This window comes from Pinus tabuliformis, chromosome X (assembly GCF_031772625.1).
Source record: "Pinus tabuliformis cultivar Carrire ecotype Pingquan chromosome X, CPIR1, whole genome shotgun sequence".
NCBI classification, from domain to species: Eukaryota; Viridiplantae; Streptophyta; class Pinopsida; order Pinales; family Pinaceae; genus Pinus; species Pinus tabuliformis.
Window position 1 is genome coordinate 1,400,109,351 of NC_142308.1, and position 17,100 is coordinate 1,400,126,450.

The following is a 17,100-nucleotide window of genomic DNA, read 5'->3' on the forward strand; positions in this document are numbered from 1 at the left end:
CAGAGAGTGTCCAGGATTTCTATAGATGCTTGCACAACTCCTCCCTATGTCTAGGACCTAAAGATGAGTTATCAATATGCAACAGTGTTCAAGAGTGTTCATCTCAGTGACAGCAATATCCAGCAGTCGACTTCAGTCAATGACAACAGCAGTCCTCAGAATCAGGGTTGTGGTTATAAGCATGATTAGATTTGTTTCATGGACATCCTAGTTGCTTTGTTGCATAGATAAAGTTATGGATCATTGTACTCTCTTTTGCTGAATCATTTGATGATGATCTAAGAAGAAGAAGATTTGCAAGGGTTTTCCCCATAGTGGGTTTTGCCCTGGTCTCAGACCAATCCTGGTGTCTCTATGTGTGTGCATGTTTTTCTTCTATTGTTCCTTTATGTTCCGCTGCATTGATGATGATGATGTTGTTCTTTCTATATAATTGCATATGTTGATGAATAATGGTGTAGATCTGAATAATGTAATGATGATATGGGGTGAACTTAATGTATTAATGAAGAAATGCAATTATCAAAGCAAAGAACAATGTAGCCCTATGAAAAATTAACATGGTATCAGAGTTGGGCTAAAGAAAAGCCATGGAGATCACCCCGATGATGACACCTTTGATGGAAGCAAGAAGAGGATGGTGGAGACCTAAAAGAATTCTAGGGTTTGAAGAAAACCCTAGGCAACTTGATTATTAGGGTTTGATGGATTCTATGAAGTTAGGGTTTGAGAGAAACTGTGTTTTATGGAAACGATATAAGATATGAAACCTAGTGTGGTCAATGTGAAGATGCTTAAGCACTTGTGGGAGATTTGATGAAGCCCTAGATGGGATAATCCCTAGCAAACCTGGTTGGATAATTGAAGGCAACATTGGTATATGGACCATGGACATTGATGGCTCTTGAAGTTTGGTTCAAGAGTGAGAGGATCACCTCTCCTTGAAGATAAGTATTTTTTGACTAATGATACCTCTTACTTTTGTTTAGACCTATGGATCTAATGATTATGTTTATTGCTTATACTTCCTGCATATGTATTTGAGTATATGGATGTTTCTAACCTCCTTGATGAGATAGATCCTTCTTGAGGATCATTCTAAATGCAAGAAGGATGGCTAGAGATAGAAAAGGTTAAAAGACACTATATGAAAAGATGACAAATGGCTTCAAGCGGCCTATGTCTGATGAAAAAGGTATGCATGGTATGTTTCAACTATTGGCTCGGTAAGCCCTAAGGTATGATGAGAATGTCTCTTTCTTTGATGGCTCATACATGCATATGAAAGTGACTTGGATCTATGTTTCCTATGATGAAATGATGCACTTGGTGTTGAACATTTTGATCTTCTTGAATTCTATGAGGCTATCTAATATTGATACATTGATACACTTGATGATTGGCTAACATCCATTCGTTGGACATCTTGATCCTATAAAGAAGGCTAGCACCTTGACTCTAGTAAATGATACTCTTGATACTTGTCATGATGGATTTCATATAGAAGGATAGCTCATTGACTCCTATACATGAGTCTGCTGATAATGCTTGTGATAAGCATGATGAAAGCATATGGAAAGAGAGATTGACACTCTCATTGTTTTGGTAACATTTTATTGAATGACCTAACTTGATCTCATTGATCATGATAAGCATGGTAACCTTGATGTTAGAGGTATAAATATGAGATTGATATTCTAGTTCTCTTACTCCCTATGGTCATGTCTTGATGGCATATGGATAAACCGAATGCCCTAACTTGATGAAGTGACTTGACAAAAAGTGTTATTGTGTTCATAATCTTTGAGATATGATGTTGCATCTATCTGTTGTTTTAAGTTTAACCTTTCAGGAAACATTGATGTCACAATGCTTATAACCATGATAGATATATACTTATGATCTAACAGATTTGTTGTTGCTTGACTCTAGTAGAGACAGGTTGATGACATGAAAGAAGTAGATTCCTAGTCAAAGGGAGAATCTCTTCTCAGGATTCTTACTCACACTGCTATTTGCATTCTGTGTCATTGAAGTATGATTTATGTGTATCTGAGACTATTGAACTGCAACTAAGTAACAGATCTGAAGCCTATACAAAAATTAGAGTTTCTATTCCAAATGTAGGCACAAAACTGAGAGATTTCATCCCTGGACGCACTCATGCTAAGGCTACGATAGCGTCCAGGAAGCTAAAGACACTCCCATGCTAACCTTAAGGGAGCGTTTAGGGGTTTAACTACAGTTGACCATCATCTGAAGCTTTTTGAAGCTTTCTGAACTCTGAATTTAGATGTCTCTGACATATTTTGCCACTATAATCTGATTTCTAAAGTTGTTGGGTTAAATTGTTGATCACATTAAAATGAAGTATTGTGTTGATTTTTGTAGCATCAGATGTGTTCTAGCCACAAAACTTTCGGAGAGGCTAGAATACATGTATTCTCCAAAACCCAAAAATCGTTTCTGGAAATTCCACCTAGAGACGACTTAATTAAAATAATTAACTTGTTTTTATTGGTTCCTAAGTCTAAACTTAGGAAATCTAGTTAATTAAAGGGTATTAATTAAGTCATGGTGTGAATCTTCTAGAAGAAGACGTGGATCGATTTCTAGTTAATCTAACCATCGATTATGTTTTAATCTTGGTCATTGAAGCCTCAATGAGAGATTATAAGAAGAAATTTGATGGGGGTTGGAGAACACACTTGAGGAGAAAAGAATTTGATATTGTTGGGAAATCGAACTCCAGAGTAGCAGTTGTGTGTTATCGGAGGTGATTCAGTAGTTTCAAAGCAGTGAGAGAGAAGCAGGGATAGTAAGGTCAGAAGGAATTTTTTCCAGTCCGGTGAGTGCATAGCAGAGAGGCAGCGTACTCCACAAAGAGGCTGACGCAGTGCTTCAGAGGGAGATTTGTGTTTGCTAAATAGAAGTCAATATTCTGAGGCAAGTGCTGGAGTGGAAGCCCAGAGGCCAGAATATCGAGTATCCAGAGCAGTAGTTGATCAGCAGAGTGAGAGAGATGCTGGTCCGAGCTGGGTGACACAAATCTACGTAGGGTGACGCAGAGGCAGCAAGGAGCAGCTCATATTGAGCTAAGGTCAGTGTCCGATCACCGATGGAGTGAGATTTTTCTCACTAGACTTTTGTCAGTCATTTTCTCTATATGGAAAGCTAGAATTGAGCTTCCATAGATTTGTACTCGGATTTACTACTGCATAATAATCAAACCCTTAGCTGTGGCACCAGTTTTCACAAGTTGGGTTTTTCCGAGGACTTAATAACTGTGTATATGTGTGTGCATCTATTCTTCCAGTGTTTTTATTTCTTCCGCAATATTTATTTTGTGAAGGCAGAAATGTATGTATTTTGATATTTCCAGTAGAAAACTGCAAGTAATTTGTTTAAAGTAATTTAACAAATAGGAGAAATATCATCAGTTGTTGCAGTAGGAATCGGGTCACCGATTTTTCACATGGTATCAGAGAACAGATTGTAAGTCAGAGAGCTCAATAGCAGAAGAGGAGAAGGAGGTTCGAATTTCTACGTAGGCAGCAATTCAAAACCCTAGAGGTAGCGCAGTCCTTGGGCCAAGAGGGTCCAGATTTGAGGAAAGGTTTATTTCTCTGAGTGAGTTGACAGAGAAATTAGATTTTCCAGATCAAATCTTACCAGAGGCAGAAGGGAGCAGCAATATTTTCCTTGGAGAGCAGATCTTCAACTAGGACGCAGAATTTGCAACGAGTTGCTAGTGCAAATAGCGTCAGGATGAAGGAAGAGCACACACTGAGGGAATTCTTTCCTCAGGGGACTTCTAGCCAAGAAGTTCGAATTTTCCTAGCAAAGCAGCAGTGGTGTGTAGAATTTCTCACTCTGGAAGAGAGTGCGAATAGCTGGGCAGAAGCTGCGCAGAGGAGAAGAGGAGGAATTCGACATTTTTAGAGAGAGGGTGTCAGTAGGGTTGAGAGATCAAGATCGATTGGAAGGAGCCTCCAACTATGGGATCTAGAAGGCTAGAATTTCATGTCTTCTAGATGAACATGATATCAAGACTTATATCGATAGTGTGGTAGTTGTACCCATAGATGTGGACCTGCTTAAGAAGTACAAGAAGGAGATGGAAAAAGCTAACAGGTTGATTCTCGATGGGGTTCGAGATCACATGGTATCTCGCATCGCTGGCAAAGGCACTGCCCGACAAATGTGGGAGGCACTAGCTACGTTGTACAAAGGGTCTTCTGAGCAATGAAAGATCTATCTTGAGGAGAAGCCGAGATGCACGAGAATGCAGAGAGGGGAGCGTATAAACCCCTTCCTTACTAGGCTTCAGGATGTCCGGGACCAACTGTCTTCAATAGGGTCAGCGCCCCAGCCTACGTAATTGGTGCGGTTAGCTCCGAATAGTGTCTCCAAAGAATGGCAAGTTTTCGTCCAAAGTATCTTGGGCAAAGAAAAACTGCCAAATTGGGATCATACGTGGCCTAATCTACAACAGGAGGAGATGAGGCAAGATCTAGTGAAGAGCACCATCAGTGGTAGCAGCAGTAGTAGTGGGATGAAGCAAGTGAAGGAAGAGGAGAATGCAGCCCTCGCATCACAGGGGCAGCAGGAGCAGCATAGGAGGAAGAAGGACATTTCCAAGGTGAAATGCTTCAGAGGTAGTGAGCTTGGCCACTACAATACTCAATGTCCTCTTAGAAGGAAGGACAAAGAGGGGAAGCAGGATCAATAGGTTGCATCCGCAGAGATCGACAAGCTATCCTCCAGATTGGAGGAAAAGTTTGCCATGATCACTAAGATGCCTCCAGGAGTGAGGTGGGGTGATTTGGTTTTGTAGCCCCCGAGAGCTACAGGATGGGCAATATTCTTGAGGAGGTCCACCTCTTGAATCAGAACCTTGCTATGGGAACCCATCGCACGCAGTAGCAGGATGGGTCAGTGGTAGTTGGTGCAGTCAAGTGCCAAAGTGACAGATGCAGTAGCTAGTAGTAGTGAGATACTGAGCAACGCAGAGCAGAGTTGGCAGCAGTGCAGTTGGCACAGAGCAGAGTCAGCAGCAACACAAAGGCCAGCACATAGTCTAGCAGCAGTTAGGACGCAGGTGACAGATGCATCATACTGACCATATTTGTATCAGTATTTTGGATGCTTTTCCGTTGCAGTTGTTGCAGATGTAACAACAACAGTGGGAGAGGGTTGCAGTGCAGATGCAGTGTTGGTAGCAATTCAGCAGAGACAGCAACAGCACCGATGCATCATTTATTAGATTTGTGCAGCAGTTGGTGAGCAACAGTAGCCAGACATCAACAGTGTAATAGGAGGTGTTACAGACACAGGGTGTTGCTTCAGTGGGTTGCAGCGCTAGAACACATTCCTCGCTAAGAGGGAGTGTTGATATTTGTAGCATCAGATGTGATCTAACCATGAAACTTTGTGGAGAGGCTAGAATACATGTATTCTCCAAAACCCCAAAAATTGTTTCTAGAAATTCCACCTAGAGACAACTTAATTAAAATAATAAGTCTAAACTTAGGAAATATTGTTAATTAAAGGGTATTAATTAAGTAATGGAGTGAATCTTCTAGAAGAAGACGTGGATTTGTGTGTGTTTATTTCACTCTTGTGCAATATTTTGTTTCCACAGTATTTTATGTTGTGAAGGCTGCAGTAGATTTTATTTCGATCTTTACTTTGTAACACTGTAAATAACTTGATTCAGAAATTAACAAGTAGGAGAAATTTAATCAGTTGCTGCAGTAGGGAATCAGGTCACCTATTTTTCACAAGGGAATGGAATCAAATATTCAAATTACCCCACCTTTTGACCGCAGTTTATGGATATGTATTATGATCATAAAAAATCGCATCTCTCAACTAAAACGATATCTTTGATTTGCTCTTCCATGCTGTCTATCTGCTCATACACCTCCCCATTCACAAGATGATCTATATGTGCAAACCTAATCATACTATGGGCTTGCTGAACTATAGAACATACTTAACTTATTACCAAACTAGAGTGCTCCCTAATACTCTCTAGAAGGGGCACGGATGTAATATTCCTAATTAGCCATGGCTAATTGGAATATTCGATTTTTCTCAATTTTGCCTTCTATAGCTATTTATAAATAAAAAGGTGAGGAGAGGGGGACATACTCACTTCATGAATAAAGACACTCCCTAGTAGCACAACGTTGTAACTTAAAAGGTGAGCCAAGGGGGGCCAAGGAACCACGTAGAGGAGGGGCCCACGTAGACACTTGGAGTGACTGCGCAGATGGTGAAGAACACGTGGCAAAAGGAAAGCTACATTGGAGGAGGTGAGCCTTGGGATTGAGAGAGGCCAACGCTATAAAGGAGAGAGGAGCCTCCTCATTTTCGCATTCGATTATGTGCATTTGAGCTAGTCACTTTGACTTAGAGCACGCTGGCTGTTTAGCTAGTCTGCAGCACTGTTTAGTGCATTGAGTGTCTCCGTTCGGAGATCTCACCCTTAGCCCCAGGGGACTTCGAGTGCCTGCTCAAGCAAGGTATTTCCATCAGTATTTTTGTAGTAGTTTCATCAGCATTTTGGCAGGAGGATTGAGCATCTTGGATGACTGTCTAGTCTTGAGAGGGATGACGTAGTTCTTTCTGGTAGGAGTTCTGGATTGAGGTTTTGCAGGGGGATTTTTGCTGGGAGGTTGAGCAGGGGATCAGCGCTTGCATATTGGAGGATTTTGGTTGAGTTTCTGGCAGAGTTGTGGTGGGTTTATTTCAGTGGTAGCACAGAGCCTTGAGGGATTGCGTGGGTCCTCAAGGGAGCGATTTTTAGGGTTCGGCCATTTCAGAAAATCTCTCTGGGTTTTTTTGGGTTTCTTGAGTAGAATCTGATTCCAGAGTTTCAGCATTTTCTGAGGAGGGGAACAGCCCCAAATCCTCATGATTTCCAGCAGCAGCAGCAGCACGACAGTTCTCGAGCGGCTTGGACGCAATTCAGAGAGAGGCCATTCCTTTGCTATTCCAAGTGTATTTCTTCACTTGCCTTGTGCAAGTCAAGGTGCCATCTTTCTGATCACCTCATGTACTCATTCTATTACTCAGTATAATAAAATGGCTTAGCATTTCTCTCTGCATTTCTTGAGTATCTGCTTATATCTCATGGTTATATTGTTATATGTTGCGCCATTGTTATTTTCACCACTTTGAGCTTCCCGGTTATTATATCATTTATACGTATTTGGTAGGAGTTTACTGGGGTTTGGGGAATATCTCGGAAACGGGATAATACAGTGGTATCAGAGCATAGATTTGGTTCAGCCTATGGAGCTAGCAATCTATGACACCGGGGGAAAAGACCTACATCTGTTACAAAGGTAGGATATACAGAGACACTGGGCATAGGTTGGAGAACACCTATGGAGAGGGAGACTGTGTTCCAGTGGTGGACGCAAAACAGGAGGAGCCAGTGGTGGACGTAGGACAAAAGGAGCCTGTGGTGGACGCAAAGCAAGAGGATCTGATGGCAGATGATGACGGGAAGACATTTGCGGACATGCTCCTCAAATCAGTGCAGGATCTGTCGAGGCAGATCAAGGTGATGGGGCGAAGATTCACAGCAGTGGAGGCTAAACAGCGTGAGAGCCCACGGGCTTTCCAAGTTGGAGAGGGATCGGGTGCATCTCACCATTTTCCAGAGCAGGGTGCCACTTAGCGTGATACTACTCAGCAAGTGGCCTCACATGCCCCTATACGCTCTACCATGCCCACTTTCCTAGGAGCAGACACGGGGGCTGGAGCACAGCAGGAGGCAGAGCCCGATCACATGGGTGATTATTTTGCAGAGTACCAAGCCTAGGGGCAGGAGTTCAGGGACGTTCTCTCATTCAGAGACTTTGTTCAGTTCCAGTGGGATAGTAGACCCCGCAACCATCACAAAGGACACCGGCATTATCATGATGGAGACACCCACCGCACAGCTAGTAGATTCCACTTGCATACGTTTGATGGTTCATCAAACAGTTCGGCAAGGTCCTGGGTGGAGAAGCTGGACATCTATTTCCAGCTTAACCAGATGTCGGAGGCAGAGGCCATCAAGGTGGCGACATTACATTTGGATGGTGAGGCCCAAGATTGGTGGTTCCATGGGAAGGTTACACTCGGGCATTCCACAGTGACGACATATGCCGAGTTTACCAGGAGATTGATGGAGAGATTTGACCAGTGGGATCCGGAACAACACTTTGTTGAGCTGACCAGGCTCAAGCAGATAGGGAGCCCAGAGACCTAGATTGCAGACTTCTTGAGGATTTCAGTGATCGTGCCAGATCTATCCACGTCACGGAGGATCTACATGTATGTTGAGGGGTTAGCAGAGCCACTTCAGGGTCTAGTCAAGTCCACTAGACTAGCCACACTCCAGGATGCTATTAGTAGGACCCGGGACTTACAGGATGCCTTACCCAGGACCTGGACACCTTACCCCCAGAGACAAGCTTTCCAACCTAAGGGGAAGGATGTGAGGATTCCGCCTCCAAAGGGGAATCTAGGATGAATACAGATTGATGATGATGCCAGGAGAGAGTTGAAGAAGAAGCGGTTGTGCTTCACCTGTCAAGAGCCGTGGGCACCGGGACATAGATGTGCTGCTGGAAAAGCACATTTTATTGAGGTATTCACCGAGAGCAGTGGGGAAGAGGATGAGGAGGATGATGTGGAGGCTGGAGATAGTCATACCGCGCAGGATCGTTTGCCACCTCCACCACCAACAGTGGGTGGTGCAGCTTTTGCACCTACCAAAGGGGCCCTTGTAGCATTGTGAGGAGTTCCCAAGTATTTGACGATGCGCGTACGGGGGACAGTACGTGGCCAACGGGTATCAGTTTTGGTTGAGAATGGGGCAACCCGCAACTTCATCAATGCACAGATGGTTGAGCGGAGAGGTATACAGACAGAGAGCTTCAATGGCTTTTCAGTTTTGGTCCTAAGAGATCAGACCATGGTCTGTGCTCATTATGTTCCAGAGTTATTAGTGACAATGGGAACCTACACACTGACTGATCACTTTTTCGTGGTCGATATTCCGGACACCAACATGATATTGGTTGTTCAGTGGCTTATCACTCTAGGGAAGGTCACGACAAATTGGAAGACCATAGAGTTTTTGTTGATGCCCTTCGGGCTAAGCAACGCCCCGGCTACATTTCAGTCTTGCATGAATCACATCTTCCGCAGTCACTTAAGGAAGTTTGTGTTGGTGTTCTTTGATGATATCCTCATTTACAGCAGGACTTGGGAGGAGCATCTCCAGCACATTGAGACAGTATCACGCATCTTGGAGGAGCAGCAGTTCTATGCCAAGCTCTCCAAATGTGAGTTCGGGTTGACGGAAATGTTATACTTGGAACACATCATAGGAGTGGACAGAGTGAGGGTCCACGAGGAGAAGAACAGGGCCATCAGAGATTGGCCAGAGCCGAGAAACGTGACAGAACTTCGAGGATTCATTGGCATTTGTACTTACTACCGAAATTTCATCAAGGGTTTCTCACAGCTTGCTGCACCCCTAACAAAATTAACAAGAAAGGGGGCATTCAGTTGGTTGGATACAGCGCAGCGAGCCTTCGACAAGCTCAAGGAGGTTATGAGCAGCTGCCCAGTGCTTGTGTTGCCAGATTTTACAGAGCCATTTGTTTTGGAGTGTGATGCGTCGGGAGAGGGGATCGGCGTAGTGTTAATGCAGGGAGGTCACCCTATAGCCTTTGAGAGCCGAGAGCTCCTTCCGCACGAGAGGTTGTATTCTATATACAACAAGGAGATGTTGGCCATCATGCATGCATTGGCTAAATACCGGTAGTATTTGGTGGGTAACAGGTTCAGGGTGAGGACTAATCACAACAACCTCAAGTTCTTTTTGGAGCAGCAGCAGCTATAGGAGAGGCAGCAGAAGTGGATCAACAATATCCAAGCATATGACTTTGACATCGAGTATGTCAAGGGTAAGAACAACGTGGTAGCAAATGCCCTTTCACGTAGGCCAGCCACGTTGTCTCTTATGAGCTTGGACGCAGACTGGAGGTTTCGACTCTTAGTAGAGTACTCCAAGGACAGATTTGCATGTGAGGTTCTGGATGGACAGGTGGCGGATGACAAGTACAGGGTGGTCGATGAGATCATCTACTACAGGGACTGGATCTTCTTGACTGAGGGGTCTCAGCTCAAGAAGAAGATACTTCAGGCATCACAAGATTCACCATTGGCTGGCCATCAGGGGTTTACCAAAACCTACAGGGCCATTAGAGAGAGGTTCTCATGGAAGGGCCTCAAGGAGGACGTACTCCAGCATGTCCGGGAGTGTGATGTTTGCCAGAGGAATAAGGGGGAGATGAGCCATCCCGCAAGACTATTGCAGCCTCTTCCCATTCTAGAGGGGAAATGGGAGAGCATTTCGATGGACTTCATCACAGGGTTGCCCATGGTATAGGGCAAGGATTGTATCTTTGTCGTCGTTGATCGACTAACAAATTACGCACATTTTTTTGCCATATCCGCACACTACACAACAACACAGGTGGCCGAGCTGTTCTTCAGAGAGGTCTTCATACTACATGGTCTTCCTAAGACCATCATCAGTGACCGGGACAGTCGTTTCATGGGCGGATTTTGGCAGGAGCTTTTCTGGTTGGTGGGGACAAAGTTGACACCGAGTACCAGTTATCACCCACAAATGGATGGGCAAACAGAGATAGTTAACAAGTGGCTGGAGGGCTACTTGCGTAACTATGTCAATGGGCAGCAGCAAGCATGGTTGAAGTGGCTGCATCTGGGGGAATACTGCTACAACACTACTCATCACATGTCCATCGGTATGTCACCATTTTATGCTTTGTATGGGTATCATCCTTTATCTTTTGCTGACGTGATGTTTGGTGCTAGCAAGGCTCCGAGAGCCAAGATTTGGATCCAAGAGAGTCAGGATATTCTCCGAGCTCTCAAGGATAATATGGCTACAATGCAGAACCAGCAGAAGCTATATGCTGACAGGGGTCGGGTGGAGAGACAGTTTGAGGTAGGGGACCTGGTCTACCTACGATTACAGCCATATCGACAGTCGTCACTGAAGCAAAAGGGGGTTGAGAAGCTCAAGCCCCGCTTTTATGGGCCATACAGGGTGATACGCAGGATTGGACAGGTTGCATATGAGTTGAAGCTGCCCCAAGGCAACAAGATTCATAGCATTTTTCATGTATCATGCCTGAAGAAGGCATTGGCGCAGCATGTGACAGTGACAGATGAGCTACCACCCACGGATGATGAGGGGCATTTGGTGTTGCAGCCAAAGGCTATTACTGATACCAGGGAGAGGCAGCTACAGAGCAGGACTTGGTGAGGTGGAAGAATTTACCGGATGAGGATGCCACTTGGGAGAGTGAGAAGATCTTGCAACATCCCTCACTTCAGTTGCTTGATGACAAGCAACATTTTGTCGGGGGGGACTGTAATATTCCTAATTAGCCATGGCTAATTGGAATATTCTATTTTGCTCAATTTTACCTTCTATAGCTATTTATAAATAAAAAGGTGAGGAGAGGCGGACATATTCACTTCATGAATAAAGACACTCCCTAGTAGCACAACATTGTAACTTAAAAGGTGAGCCAAGGGGGGCCAAAGAACCAAGTAGAGGGGCCCACATAGACACTTGGAGTGACTGCACAGATAGTGAAGAACACGTGGCAAGAGGAAAGCTATGTTGGAGGAGGTGAGCCTTGGGATTGAGAGAGGCCAACGCTATAAAGGAGAGAGGAGCCTCCTCATTTTGGCATTTGATTATGTGCATTTGAGCTAGTCACTTCGACTTAGAGCACACTGGCTGTTTAGCTAGTCTGCAACACTATTTAGTGCATTGAGTGTCTCCGTTCGGAGATCTCACCCTTAGCCCCGAGGGACTTCGAGTCCCTGCTCGGGCAAGGTATTTCCATCAGTATTTTTGTAGTAGTTTCATCAGCATTTTGGCAGGAGGATTGAGCATCTTGGATGATTGCGCAGTCTTGAGAGGGATGACGCGGTTCTTTCTGGTAGGAGTTCTGGATTGAGGTTTTGCAGGGGGATTTGTGCTGGGAGGATGAGTAGGGGATCAGCCCTTGCATATTGGAGGATTTTGGCTGAGTTTCTGGCAGAGTTGTGGTGGGTTTATTTCAGTGGCAGCACAGAGCCTTGAGGGATTGTGTGAGTCTTCAAGGGGGGCGATTTTCGGGGGTCGGCCATTTTAGAAAAGCTCTTTGGAATTTTCTGGGTTTCTTGACTAGAATCCGATTCCAGAGTTTCAACATTTTCTGAGGAGGGAACAACCCCAAATCCTCATTTGATTTCCAGTAGCAGCAGCAGCACGACAGTTCTCCGGCAGCTTGGACGCAGTTCAGAGAGAGGTCATTCGTTTGCTATTCCAAGTGTATTTCTTCACTTGCCTTGTGCAAGTCGAGGTGTCATCTTTCTGATCACCTCATGTACTCATTCTATTACTCAATATAATAAAATGGCTTAGCATTTCTCTTTGCATTTCTTGAGTATCTGTTTATATCTCATGGTTATATTGTTATATGTTGCACCATTGTTATTTTCATCACTTTGAGCTTCCCGGTTATTATATCATTTATACGTATTTGGTAGGAGTTTACTGGGGTTTGGGGAATATCTCGGAAACAGGATATTACAACGGAGCATGTTTTTTTTCAAGGGAGCATTCAAGAAGCACACTCCCTAGGGAATTTTCCAAATGCTCCCTCTGAGAGTGTGCTTCGGGAGCAAATCACTTGGGGAGAGAGGGGGGCTCTCCCCTGCAATGTAGATCTGGCAACCTGCTAATAATAAAAATATGGAAACTTGAACAGGAAACCTCAAAAAAAAACACGTGTGGTCCCCCTAGAATACTTGTCTCTGTTGATGTCCATTAAAATTCCATACAGTACAACTTTGGACAGTATATGTTTCCATGTATGATATGTCTAAGGTACTCAATAACCATCAATGTCAAATCCACTGTTGATGTGTCCATGAACCGTTCATGCCAAACTAGCGGAGAGGATTTAGGACAAGCCCAACTTGATCTCAAATTTACTCACGTATTGTTAGAACTTAGTACTAAACACTAATGCCTATACTGCATATGCAAAACCTAAATTAACTGCCTGAATGAGACCCATAATGACATTAAGCAGGTTAGTATCTAAGGTCATCCCTATCAATGGCAATAAGAAACATACAAGAGCTACCCCCATGTACACATCACTAGCAGGTGGCTTTTTCTGTATTTGAGCAGTTTGTTGCTACCTTTCAAGTTGTAACTTGCAACATAGCGCTTACCCAAGAAGTAATAACTAGGACCTCATAAGGGATTGCATATTAGTTCATCATTATCAATCTGTTCTATCCAAAGGATTTTGAATATTAAGTAAAACAGAACAGATGAGAAAACAAATCTAAGTTCCCAGAATGCAAGATAAGAATATTAAATTAGAAACATATAACCTTTAATCTGGTACAGCCATCCTCTACAGCCCTTATTGTGGCACGACGCACATCCTCATAGAAATATTCTCGTATCTCTCTGGAATGAGGAATGTTGTTCAACTTTGTAGGAATTCCTTTCCAGTTACTCTGTTAATGAGTCCATAAATAAAACAAACCTACTGTTAGAACTTAGAATACATAGAGATGCTTATAGTCTACTTATTTTTCCTTTGAATGAATTCTCTTCTCAAAGATGTCTTATTCTTCACAAGGCTGTTTCCTGAGAAAATAATATAAAATTACAATAGAGGACTACAATACTGAAAATATATAAAAATAAGTTTATCATACCTTGCTTCTAAATCTGTCATCTTTCATAGATCCGTCTTTGGCTGGAAGCAAATGATCTACAAAATGAAGCAAATAAAAATGAGGAATCTAGAACATACACAACAGTAAATATAAAGACAACTGGCCCAGTGCACTTATTACCAGAATGTCAGCAGTGCAAAATGAGAATTGCGATGTCTTGTGAACTCATTAACTGTCCCATGAATAAAATATTTCGTGATCTTTCTATATGTCTCCAAAAGAGAATTTCATGAATATAAATTATAAATTAGTAAAACATTATTATAAAGCACCTGTGCGTGCCAATTCCAGGACCTGCTAAGGTTACTATAGAAGGGGTTTCTTATCACATCATTTGTCAAATCAAATGACTGTTTTGAGTACTCTTATTATACTGTGGAAAATCACGTGGTCTTGGCTCACTAATCTTTGGTCCATGCCTTGTGATATATAGAAAATTACAATGAAAGGATAATGAAGCATTTAACCACCTCAAGGTGGGAAGACACTGAAAGATTACTTCATCCCATCACAACCAATAAATAATAAATTCTATTAAACACTAAAAGGTGGTAACAAAGTTTCAGGTATTTCTACCCCAACATAGCATAATAATAAAAAAATCTGGTTTCCATTTGAAGATGTGAACCATAGTTTTAAAAACTGGAACCAGTGACTGGACCGGTCCACCTATTAGACCGGGTTTCAAACCGGAACTAGTCAAACCGGGACTGGTCACCGGGACTGGTCAGGTTTAAATGAACCGATTTTTAAAAAAATACATTAAATAATTATTTTTTAATGAAAAAAAACTATTTTTAAGATTTAAAACCATGATTCCAAACCAATAGAGACAAAATATGCAAAGTTTGCTCATTTATATACCATGTAAAGGTGAATATATCAAAATGGCACCGAGTGCAATACATATCATCGACAAAATACATAAGCAATGAGGCTCTAAATGGCCTATAAAGTCCAAAAAAATGAAATAAGTGGGTACAATTGGCTAATCTGAGTGGTGGTATTCATTTCTTCCTTGTTAGCAAATTTCAATTATTTGAGTTATCTCACTGGTTCCTAGACATTGTTTCCTAGAGTAAAAGAATACTTTAGCCAAAGGTACATGATATTGTTATGTTTCAATGACCTATCCTATGTTGCAAGTACAAGTCATTCAACATTTCTCATTTGCCTATTAGAGTGATCTATTTTGTTCCCAGAATTGTGATTTCATCATCTTGCAGAATTAAACTACTAATACTTTTGAGCAGAACCTTTGGAGGAGAATTGCTGGCCTATTGCATTTTTCTACTCAGAAAATCCCTTGGCATTCCAATCACTGGTATAAGGTGACTGTCTAGCTTTAATTGCAAGACTCTTCATCACTGGATTTCAAGATCCTCTTACAGCAAAGACCTGGCATTATTATCGTCTATTGTATTTGAAGATCTTGCTCCTTAGGCCAAGAAATTTCCTACTGTCATTATCTTGCTGGAAGGCTGTAAGTCATTCATAGTCTGACCCTTGAAGCAGTTTTGGACCATCTTAAGTGGATCTGTTTTTGACAGGTTATCACCTTGTAGAGAAGTTCCTTGAAAAAGAGCCTTCCTCCTTTGTCTAGAGGGTAATATCATTAATAAAAAAGTGTTTATTTCTCTAATTGCATTGCACTCTAATTGCATTTCTAACTTGCATTGGCCTTGGCAGCTAACCGGACGGTTTAGGACGGAACCGGCCGGTTTGACCATAAACTGGCCAGTTAGGACCGATTTTCTAAATTTTGGGCGAAGGGAGGGGTCCAACCAGGGTTCTCTGTCGGCTTGACCCGATTGGCTAGCGAACCGGCTGGTTTGACCGATTACCGGTTCAAAACGGTCGGTTCCGTCCAAAATCGACCAGTTTTCAAAACACCGTGAACCCACTAACACGTGTTTCTACTTTAGCTCAATGATAAAACCAAGAATTAGTGGTGTTACTGTTACCCACCGAAAGGAATCACCCCATAAAAGGAATTTTTTCTCCTATATTTGACAGCCAGACAGACATCCAATAGCCCCTGCCAGCCAACGTTAGACGATGATATGCCATGTGCCTCCACCATTTGCATCAGCCATATGCTTCTCACCATCTAGCGTTGACACTTGGATGAGGGTAGGTTGTTACTCAAAAGGTACTTTGATCATTTTACAATCGGGTGCTTATACTTGTTTGTTTTGGGCATTTAGTATGGATGATGGGGTGATCCGGAAGATTGACAAACCTTGACCGTAATTTTCTTCTCTCAGATTACTAGGGGGGTTAACCTTTGACCCTAGTCTAGTGGAGCCTCCCATAAAGACCCTTTGGATTATAGGAGAGGCACTACTTGAAAAGCCATGATTGAGATAGCATGTCCCATTTTCCATATACCATACTTAGCACATTGGATCTTATACGTAACTAGCAGGTGGTTTCATCATGGGCTAGGCAACTTAATTGGGGCCCAAGCCCACCAGAGGACCATCTTGACACCCCCTGTGGAAGCGTTGAGAGCCATGCGCCTCCCATCACGTGAAAAGCATCATTTCACACCATGGGCACCTTCAGCCTATGTCACAGGGTTCGTCGAATTTGAAGGTTCAGGTTCGAAATTCAGCGAACCTCAAAAAAATTTGAAATTCGTTCAGGTTCGCTGAACCTGAAATTCGAACCCGAAGGCGAACCTAATCGAATTCGAACCTGAACGAACCTGAACGCACCTAAACGCGAATTTAATCGAATTTTTTTAGGGTTCGATTTAGGGCTCTGCTTCTAAATTTTATTAAAAAGGAGCCCCCCCAGTCTTTTTATTCATGTCGCTTCTCGTTGCCACGCGCATGTTCGCACGTCTCCGCCCTCGAAGTCTCCTTTTGCGGTGCGTTGGTTTTACGCTACCTATATGTGGATAACAACAACACGAGTGTGGACTTTCAAACGCTTACTCACTTTTTCCTTTCACTGATTTAGAATACGTAAGATAATCTGTCGTATAAATTTAAGCAGGCAACTCTTTTGAATTATTTATATTCGTAAGGAGGAATAGCCCACTTTTCCGACATTTTCAGGCGTCTGTACTCAGTTCCTTTTCACTGGTATTCGTGGCACATTCACTATTTTGGATAAGTAGCAACGTTTTAAGTTTTGGTTTTAGTGTTGTAACCTTTTTATTATACGGGCACCACGAGTTTTATGAGGCTATGAACTCTCAAATGAAAATATATAAATATTACTATTCGAGAA

At 42.8% G+C, this 17,100-nt stretch overlaps 1 protein-coding gene across 3 annotated transcripts in view; it reads right to left on the reverse strand.

Moving 5' to 3' along the window:
- Positions 1 to 17,100, reverse strand: part of LOC149145260 (adenylate kinase 5, chloroplastic-like) — a 399,806-nt gene that overhangs the window by 292,942 nt on the left and 89,764 nt on the right. For all 3 annotated transcript variants that reach the window (XM_089447347.1, XM_089447346.1, XM_089447348.1), the window contains 2 exons: positions 13,840 to 13,895; positions 13,507 to 13,635 (listed from right to left, as the gene is read on the reverse strand). In XM_089447347.1, coding sequence (XP_089303473.1) covers positions 13,507 to 13,635; positions 13,840 to 13,895 — 185 coding nt within the window. The remainder of the gene's footprint in view (positions 1 to 13,506; positions 13,636 to 13,839; positions 13,896 to 17,100) is intronic.